The sequence below is a fragment of the Notolepis coatsorum genome (genome assembly GCF_963971535.1).
Source record: "Notolepis coatsorum genome assembly, chromosome: 19".
In the NCBI taxonomy this organism is placed as follows: Eukaryota; Metazoa; Chordata; class Actinopteri; order Aulopiformes; family Paralepididae; genus Notolepis; species Notolepis coatsorum.
The window spans coordinates 74,296,287-74,306,254 of record NC_140183.1 but is presented as its reverse complement, the minus strand read 5'-3'; the positions used below and the strand labels follow the sequence as shown (position 1 = coordinate 74,306,254).

Below are 9,968 nucleotides of genomic sequence, written 5' to 3'. Positions count from 1 at the left end.
TCTCACCCCTCACACATTCATGTGTGGACTGCCCAGGAGAACTTCTGACATGTAGTCGTCTTCTACAGTTGGCCGCAAAGCAGTTTCAGTTCCACGTTGGCTGTAATGGTGGATTCTTTGATCATTTACAAAGAAACTAATATCTATTCCTGTGTCAGAACCGAGACCTGAACCAATGTCTCAAAATGAGACCTTGAGCAGGAGGCTCTAAAGGACCCGACTGGTCTTGTACACAACAGACCGGTTCACTTTTACCTGCGAGTCTCTGACAATGTTGATGACAGTCATCGGTTGCCCCCCACTGTGACCACTGGGTGGCTATCACATTCAAGGTGCATGTCTTGTAAAATATTGAAAAAACTAAGGATTTGTCTGAAATTAATTCAAATCACACAGTAGAGTAAATTCTTAAAAAAACACATTTAATGAAATTCAGTTAAATTATTCATATTATGGCTCAATTGTCAACAGAAACAATCTCCTCAATCACTGAGTAACATACAGGTTTAATAATAAAATAGAAGGGAGGGGGGAGGGGGGGGGAAACAAAGACATTTAATAAATCCAACACCTTTTATTTCCATAAAGGTCAACACTTTCTCATTAGGTCTCATTATGAAAAACATGTGCAATTCTGTGCTATTCATGTCCTATGATGTCACTTAGTGACATCAGCGCCATATATATAGTCTTCTGGTAGTGTATCGGGAGGGATACTCATCAGCTGCTCATCGTGGGACCGGAGAGTCCACAGTTTCTCCAGTTCATACACCTCTCTGGTCTCTGGCAGCATGAAGTGGACCACAATGTTCCCTGAAGAGGGGGGGGGGGGGCAAAAGAGGATAACAGAACTGAAATCAGTCGCTTCTGGGTGTTCCAAAATCCAGGCTCAAATGAGCTCTCGCATCTAAAGGTTCTTTATTCGAAATCTGCCCTTTATTCGAAATCTGCCCTAACCGTAGCGATTTTTAAGTCTTTGTTAAAGACTGACCTCTTCTCACTGGCTTTTCATTCAGGTTGAGCCGTACATCCGTGCTTCTATTTTGACTGTGCATTTTATTTTTCTGGTGTATTTGTATTGTTATATGTGTAGTACTGTTTGCAGTACTATTTCTGTTTGTAAATTGTATTGTATTTACATTACTTTAGTATTGTGCAGCACTTTGGTCAACTTTAAATGTGCTATATAAATAACTCTGACCAGGGCCGCCGCTAGGGGTGTGCGAGCAGTGCGGGCCTCGTGAGAAGGGGGGCCTCGGGAGAAGAAATATATATATATATTTTTATTTTATTTTATAAAAATAAAAATAAATAGAATGTTAACAATCACTTTCCATCACAGACCTAAAATCTAGTTTTGCTTACATGCTTATATATTTCACATTAGACACGTTTGTAGAATAGTGTTCCGGGCTCTGCAGATATACTATTGGTTTCATTCAATGACCCGTTTACTTTTGTGCAAAGCATCGTGGGAGGACTAACACTAGGGGGAGCTGGTTGGTGTCGGTCTGGTAGTCGGTAGAGAGATGTGAAGAAGACCGGTATTATCCACGAGGGGAGGGGGTACAGGTACGGAGTCTATTCGGCGCTATCCACGGGAGCGAGTGGATGTCTTGGCCAAGAGCATCCTACTTTTGAAAACCAAATGTGCAGCATCGGAGCAGAAGAAATAACGCTGCGTGCCGTAAGCTTATCAATACCAAGTATCGTGATTAGGTTAGGGCTGGGCGATAAAACGATAACTATCGCGATAAATTATTTCCTCGAAATAAACATGAAACGTGGTCGCAAAGTTTCGATATATCGATTTTCCAAGCTTGGATATGAGCACACGCACTAACAACCAATCAGTGAAGGAGATGGCCGACAGCGAAGGAGACCCGCGCTGCACCTCTGGGTAGAGAGGTAGGACTCCATTAGTAAACCAGGCTGGCTAGGATAATTAGCTTGCACGCCGCTATTTTATAGTTTACGTGCAGAGTGGGTGTGTGGCGTGAATTCTGAGGCCACGGTTAGAGTAGTGTGGGGTATGCGGTGGACGTCGTTACAATGTATTGGGGCGGAACAGAGTATTTTAGGGTGATAGTTAGTACATTGTCATGGGATACACCGCTTGCTCTGGCTAACTGCTAACGTGCGCGGACTGATGACGACATCAACTCGAGACATTCGCAGCAGCAAAACAAGTCTATTAATAGCCCGTCCATCGGCGCCAGCATAAGAAGTTAATTAAACTTGACAGAAATTATATCGACGATAATTATCGATATCGAGTTATATGAAAATAATTTAATAATTTTATCGCGATAACGTTTTTGGCCATATCGCCCAGCCCTAGATTAGGTTATGCCAAGACGAAGAGGACGTTCGGCAGATGGACTGAAGATGAAAGTTGTTGCGTGTTAGAACATTCAGTCAGGCTAGCCATGTCGGCTAGTAGCTTAGCTAAAGGCAGGGACAGCTAACTAGCGTTAGCTAGTTAGCTTTAGCTACGTTATCAAGTGCTAACGTGTGGTTCAGTCGGGCTAGCCATGTCGGCTAGTAGCTTAGCTAAAGGCAGGGACAGCTAACTAGCGTTAGCTAACCTAGCTAGCTAGCGTTAGCTAACGCTAGCTAGCTAACGTTAGCTACGTTATCAAGTGCTAACGTGTGGCAGATAAACTAGGAACAGACTCCCAAGTTTATCCCAACGGGGGGGGACAATATCATGGGACTGGTGAACTTTGTCATCTTCACGGTCGTCTCCTTCCTCTTGGACCTGATTCTGCGTTAGGGTGAGTTTTTAATGCAATCCATTCTGTTCCCGCCGTCTCTCTCTCTCTCTCGGTGTGTTGCATCATGCAACAGGGTCTGCTCCGGTATCAATATTGAATGTGCAGTAATGCTATGCACTGTTCTGCTGCCTGGACATTACTGCTCAACATGATTACTCCAGCTTTACAAGTTGCTCTCTGGGAACATTTCCCACTGTGCTCGTGCAGTTTGTGACATGTGTACTAAGCTTATAGAGTTCGATTCAAATAAGGCAAAACTGCTAATCTGCATGTCGAGCTTGAAAAATGTACCTGGCTTTAAAGGAAAACTCCAACATTTTGGGAAATTAGCTTATTTGCCATCTACCCTAGAGTTAGACAAGAAGATACATACATTTTTCTTCTCTGTGCATGCAGTAGGAGTAGGAAGACGTTGGGAACTAGGCTAATGGAGGAACCTACTTCCAGTGACTGACGCTAAGCTAGGCTAACGGTGCGCGTCTTCCTACTCCTACTGCATGCACAGAGAAGAAAAAGGTATGTATCTTAACACTCCAACATTTTGGGAATCCTGGAGTTAGACAAGAAGATGCATACCTTTTTCTTCTCTGTGCATGCAGTAGGAGTAGGAAGACGTTTGGAACTAGGCTAATGGAGGAACCTACTTCCAGTGACTGACGCTAAGCTAGGCTAACGGTGCGTGTCTTCCTACTCCTACTGCATGCACAGAGAAGAAAAAGGGTATGTATCTCCTTGTCTAACTCCAGGGTAGATGCCAAATAAGCTAATTTCCCAAAATGTTGGAGTTTTCCTTTAATCTTGTTTATCAGGTTCCAGGGGTGTTTTATGCATTTTCCCTGTTACTGCCAGGTGTACAACTGTACAGGTGCATTGCCACTAAGCCTCGGGCAGCGCTATTATTTAAGAATACGTTGAGTGTATCATATGCCCATCCTCGGGCAGCGCTATTATTTAAGAATACGTTGACTGTATGCCCAGCCTCGGGCAGCGCTATTATTTAAGAATACGTTAACTGTATGCACAATTTTTTTTTAAATGATTATTAACACTTTGGGTGCCATGGGTTAAATTCATGATGTACCATAGATTGCCAGCTCTATTTGTCTATGGAGAAGTACCCCTTCTTTGCATGGCTATAACTTTTTAAATTCTATTGCTACATTGCCATTATTAGGGCCCATTCAAAGTCCTATATGTATTGTTCATTGTGTAGCAACGTTAAACTTTTTCATTCACATATTCATAGTAAAGTATGGTCTAATGTATAAGTATGTTTTCATCTCTTTCTGCAGCTTTCTCCAGAACGTGATCTATAGCCCCAAATGCATTATATTGATGATGAAATACAGTTTGATGGCAATCGGGGCGATATAAAAAATTTCAATTGGACGTACTTCTAGAATGATCGTATGATCTGATGATGACCGGATGGGCGGGGGATCGTTTATAATTCCGTGGGCAGCGTTATATCATTCATCTAGTGTGGGTCATATGTTCATCATAACAGTTTATAAATAACGCTGAATCTTACCGGATCTTCCTCGCGCCGTTGGACGATCAGCGTGGTGTAGACCGTTTTCGATTATGGGATGTTTATCCTGATGAACCATTTCCAGCTTGTATAATACTATATACGTCCAAATCATGTTGTTTATCGAGTTATTGGCAATGGATCGCTATATATTGTGACGAGCCAGAGTGCCGGGAGCCAAACCGAGTGCCCGGAAGTAATATGGCCGACCAGCACAACCTCCACAGCACTTCCTGTTTGGCGATTGCGCCGATCGGCCACCAGATGGCGCTCCTGAACCGCCAGAGAGCTCAGTGGGTCCTCCTGGTGGATCTCAGGCCAGCGGAGGGGAAATATGAATCCGATCACAGATTTTTGAAATATTGATATTAAAGACGCTGTAAAGCGTCCTTCGGCAACTTGAGCATGGCCGGGAATGACGCTGTAAAGCGTTTTCCGGCACCCAAAGTGTTAATTAATTAATAAAAATAATGTATTAATTAAAAAAAATTATTATACTTTATTTTTTAAACCTTTAGGGGGGGGGCCTCGCGTTTAAATCTCGCACTGGGCCTCGCATTTCTCCCAGACGGCACTGACTCTGACCTTGAAGGTGTAGTCTATATACCTCCTTGTAACATGTGTTTCTATACAAGCTGTGAAAACTGTGAGTTGTGTGTCTCATGTCACCAAGACCAATTCCTGTACATTTTAAGTAGGCCTACTTGGGGCATAAAGGGATTCTTAGTTGTGTACATTTTTCTTAACCTAATGCACTAGATGGTTTGTTAATTGTTACACAGAACCATCTGAGAGGTCGTTCTTGGAAATCGACAGGCACTTTCAAAAAATACTTGACAGGTGATTGGATGGACCGTCTGTCTATCACGGGCTAACTTCAACCAATCAGATCAACGAACCATATGATGTGGTAGGAGAGCACTGAAGAGGAATGTAGGTGGACGGTTCTTGCGGTCTTTGTAAGGAATACGAATACCAAAAATACCTTTGTTTCAAAGAAGGTAGCAAACATCACACCTAAACTAGGCTGGTAAAGCTATGCCTCCTAAAATGTGAATCGGAAATACAGAAATACCGGCTACAGGCTTTCCGGTTTCCGGGCACCTCCTGATCTGTTTATAGTCCCCAGCGAAACAAACAACAAGCAGGTCTGTCAGCCTGTCGAGGGAGGCGATAACGAGGTTGTTTCTGGGGGGAATACATTTTCATGAGCACCGTGTCGTGATTTCAGGGGCGGGACTTCCTACCTGATTCCCACTTTCGGCCGTAGTGCTTTACCAGGCTTTATCTCTCGAGATAAAGCTGGGAACGAGGTTACACCTAAACCCTCGCCTGTAGCTGCCAGTAGTTCCTCATAGGACACTGATTGGTCCGAACCACTGTGGCCACAAGCGCAAAACTTAAGGAAAACTCCAACATTTTGGGAAATTCGCTTATTTAACATCTTCCCTGGAGTTAGACAAGAAGATACATACCTTTTTTGTCTCCGTGCGTGCATTTAGCTTTGGGAACAGTCGCTCCGTTAGCGTAGCTTAGCTTCATCACTGGAAGTGGGGGAGGACAGGAGCCTGACGTTCCCTTACAGTGTATACAGACTCCAAATACAACTCAAACGTTCATGTAAACATGTTGTGACCTGTGTATTTACCACGTGGAGAAATAAAAAATAATTGAATTAGACAATTACGTTTTCTAAGCAAATATACTCTAAAACGTTTATTTTGTACATTATCTAACGTTAACACGAACCTAAACTAACGTTACAACTAACCTAAAGTTAGTTTAGGTTCGTGTTAACGTTAGATAATGTACAAAATAAACGTTTTCCGCTGCTATAAACGTCACTTTTATTTTGAAAACCCCAGAAAGGAAGTCATTATATTTGCTTTACCATCCTGTTCTGTGTTAGCTCCGGTTAGCTCCGAGCGTGCAGTAGTTAGTATTATATTATCAATACCAGCCATTGGATTACTGTTTTCTAAATTGGGGAGGCTTTTAATCGTCAAGGTAAGAGGATGGTATCCATAAACTTCAATCGGTTCGGATCCTTTGAATTAATGAGTGTCCACAAACACGGCTTCACGTAGAAATAACTGGCTGCGCGCAGAGACGAGTGCTTAGGCAAAAAATAGTTCAGAGTATATTTGCTTATAAAACGTAATTGTCTAATTCAATTTTTTTTTCCTCCACGTGGTGAATACACAGGTCACAACATGTTTACATGAACGTTTTGGAGTTGTATTTGGAGTGTATTTGGTGACTGTATACACTGTAAGGGAACGTCAGGCTCCTGTCCTCCCCCACTTCCAGTGATGAAGCTAAGCTACGCTAACGGAGCGACTGTTCCCAAAGCTAAATGCACGCAGAGACAAAAAAGGTATGTATCTTCTTGTCTAACTCCAGGGAAGATATTAAATAAGCTAATTTCCCAAAATGTTGGAGTTTTCCTTTAACTGACAAGAAGGATTCTCGTGTGATCTTACGAATCCAGCTGCCTCGCAAGGTAAGGTATATCTAGCAGGAAAGAAACAACCTTTCATCCAATGTCTGTCTCTGATGGGGGTCAGGTGACATTACTTACCAAAGTCGACACACATCCAGTCCTCTGCATCCTTTCCTTCCAGCTTGACATGTGGATCCCCACGTTTCCTCATAAATTTGTACTGGAAAATCAAGAAACAAAGAAATCCTGTATATTAACATCAAAAAGAAGAAACATTTTGTTCCTCACATTCACTCACACACCGACGACGGTGGAGGCAACCAGGCAACCATCTACCTCCTGAGCCACTGTCGTCCCTTGCTACAAAATTGTGTTGTACTCTTGTGCAATGACAATAAAGGAATTCTATTATAACCCAAAAATAAAATGGTTAAAATATATATAAATCTTTTTTTACCACTTTGATTGCATAAAGCGCCATTGCGCGGAGGTGTCTTGGAGATATGCCACTGGCAACAATGAAGTAGTCAGTGTATTTTAAGTTGTCTGGTACTTTTATGACGCAGATGTCCACTGCGTTTTCCTGGCGGAGAAGAGACACCATCACATCAATATTGAACTCCTCCATGGATTCTGGAAAAAAAATACATGAAGCAGAACAGTCAAATTACAGTTAAAGGCTGGGTGACAGTTGCAGGTGTGTGTAAACAACTCTGAGATAGTCCTTAAAAGTAGTGAGGGAGGTCAATTTGTCAATTTTATTTTTGTATCTACTTTTTTCTCCCATTTTCTATTTTTTCTCCCATCCCAATTTCGTATCGTCCAATTCTACCCTCCCCTGTCTCGAACGCTGTTGAACGCCATGTCTCCCACAAGCCGGCTGCAATGTGGACGAAGCCTTACATCACGTGTCCCCTCCGGTACTCGAGGAAGCAGCCGTCGCATCTTTTCACCTGCACAGCGCGATCTCTGTGCGGGGGTCTGCGTGGCGTTATTTTTTTCCGTAGCCGCATTTCTGGAAGACGCTCTCTGATTGGCCACTGACATGTTTGCCCAATCGCGTGACGAGCTGTGTCTTTGCCCATTTCCGCGTCGAACAGCCTGCAAACTACCTGGCGTTCTATCGCCATGCTCCAAGACAAACTCTAACCTTAACCAACTTCGAAAGAGTGCCTAAGCTTAACCGTCGAAAGAACTTGCCGTCACGCTCTAAGACAAACTCTAACCATAACCAACTTCGAAAGAGTGCCTAAGCTTAAAGGGGAACTCCACTTTTTTTGGAAATTAGCTTATTTAACATCTTCCCTGGAGTTAGACAAGAAGATGCATACCTTTTTTGTCTCTGTGCGTGCATTTTAGCTTTGGGAATAGACGCTCCGTTAGCATAGCTTAGCTTCATCACTGGAAGTGAGGCAGGACAGTAGCCTTACAGTGCCTTACAGTGTATTGCAAGGTCTGACATTGACCAAACTTGATATGCATGACCTTGGTGGGCTCTAGGTCAACTCCTGAAAAGGGGGTCAATGTCAGACCTTGCAATCAAAAGTTAGGGGGCGCACTGAAATTATGGCAAGGGTTATTAGCCCCCTAACTTTTGATTGCAAAGTCTGACATTGACCCCCTTTTCAGGAGTTGACCTAGAGCCCACCAAGGTCATGCATATCAAGTTTGGTCAATGTCAGACCTTGCAATACACTGTAAGGCACTGTAAGGCTACTGTCCTGCCTCACTTCCAGTGATGAAGCTAAGCTATGCTAACGGAGCGTCTATTCCCAAAGCTAAAATGCACGCACAGAGACAAAAAAGGTATGCATCTTCTTGTCTAACTCCAGGGAAGATGTTAAATAAGCTAATTTCCAAAAAAAAGTGGAGTTCCCCTTTAACCAGTGTAGAAACAGGCGTCGGCCAATCAGAGAGCGTCTTGCCAGAAATGCTGCTACGGAAAGAAATAACGTGTCTGGGTGGGAGGGACACGCCGCCCCCGTCGCTTCCTGATTCTGCTGTGCAGGCGCACCAACCGACCTGTAGGAGTCGCTGTCCACGATCCCCACCCATCAGCTTTCCCACCCCTAACACTGCCAATTGTGTTAGTATGAACGACCAGCCAAGCTGATAGCAATGCGGAGAGCTGGGCTCGAACCCAGCGTCTCCTGCATTGGTGGCGAGCACCTTGCCCACTACACGACCTAGCCGCCCCCAATTTGTCCATTTTCAAAGTATTTTGCATTTCGTTCCAACTGCTGGGAGCAGCATATTGGAAGGGTTGGCCGAAGGAAGTGTTAACAACACTGCGATTGAGCACAGTAGAGGTTGACTCATTTACATTTAGCTGACGCTTTTATCCAAAGCGACTTACAAGTTTTGTACAACAAGACAGCAGGAAGGGTACAACTCTATCAGCTGAGTAACAATGTTCATCAAAGTGTTGAGTGCTACTCAGTTACAACGCCACTGACCGAATCAAACCGCACGTTACACAATACAACATTAGTCAATCAAGCCATGTTGTGAAAACATAATCACAAGATGAATTGAAAATGGGGGACCCTGATGTAAACAAGACGAAAGTCTTTCTCTGGTCTGCATCCCCTTAACAATTGTATGTATTGAGCTGTACTGTACTGTACCCATTCTGCAATCTGTTAATAAACTTTTCAATCAAGCAATCAATCAATCAAGGATTTAGATCCCCTGTATTGAAAACGTGGAGCTAGCTACATGGTACGGTTAGCCTACTTACTTTTGCCAATTGTGATTTCCACGTCACTTTGCACTTCATCTGCTTGCTCTTGTGATCGGATCTTCTTTGAATCGGTGCTTTCATTGTGCATATCTGAATAATATCTCGTTATGCCAGAGTGACAAGACAACAGTCGGTGTTTCTGATGACGGTGAGAGGGCAAACTTGACGTGAAACGTCGATGCAAAAGCCCGCTGTTATGTCGGACTTTGGATATAAAACATGCAGTTCTAACAACGCCGACATAATCATGCATAACATTCTTTGCCAATATGAATGACATTAGTTGTTTAGAACAAGTCAGAATACACATGTTCAGCGTCATTGTCAATGCCTGGAAACAGGAAATGTAAATATAGATTTTGATTGGTTCTTCTTCTTCTTCTTCTTTTCTATTTTTTGGCGGTTGGCAAACACTTTCGACGAGCATTACCGCCATCTACTGAAAAGGAGTGTGGATCTGGATGTCCTAAATCC

The 9,968-nt window shown here is 43.2% G+C and overlaps 1 protein-coding gene across 1 annotated transcript; it reads right to left on the bottom strand.

Annotated features, from left to right (window-relative positions):
- Positions 1 to 407: 407 nt before the first annotated feature.
- On the bottom strand, positions 408 to 9,820 carry malsu1 (mitochondrial assembly of ribosomal large subunit 1). The gene is made up of 4 exons (XM_084336433.1): positions 9,492 to 9,820; positions 7,209 to 7,384; positions 6,890 to 6,971; positions 408 to 813 (listed from the first exon to the last, which is right to left on the bottom strand). Exons 1-4 carry the CDS (start codon positions 9,814 to 9,816, stop codon positions 659 to 661), a joined length of 738 nt encoding a protein of 245 aa, XP_084192559.1. The 5' UTR covers positions 9,817 to 9,820; the 3' UTR covers positions 408 to 658.
- Positions 9,821 to 9,968: the final 148 nt, after the last annotated feature.

Bases quoted from the DNA above. Each gene is read 5' to 3' on its own strand.
- malsu1 (XM_084336433.1), bottom strand. From the start codon at position 9,816: ATGACGCTGAACATGTGTATTCTGACTTGTTCTAAACAACTAATGTCA. The intron at 7,385-9,491 runs GTAAGTAGGCTA...TTTTTTTTCCAG, and splicing joins GGAAATCACAATTGGCAAAA to AATCCATGGAGGAGTTCAAT. The intron at 6,972-7,208 runs GTAAAAAAAGAT...TTGATTTTCCAG, and splicing joins CGCTTTATGCAATCAAAGTG to TACAAATTTATGAGGAAACG.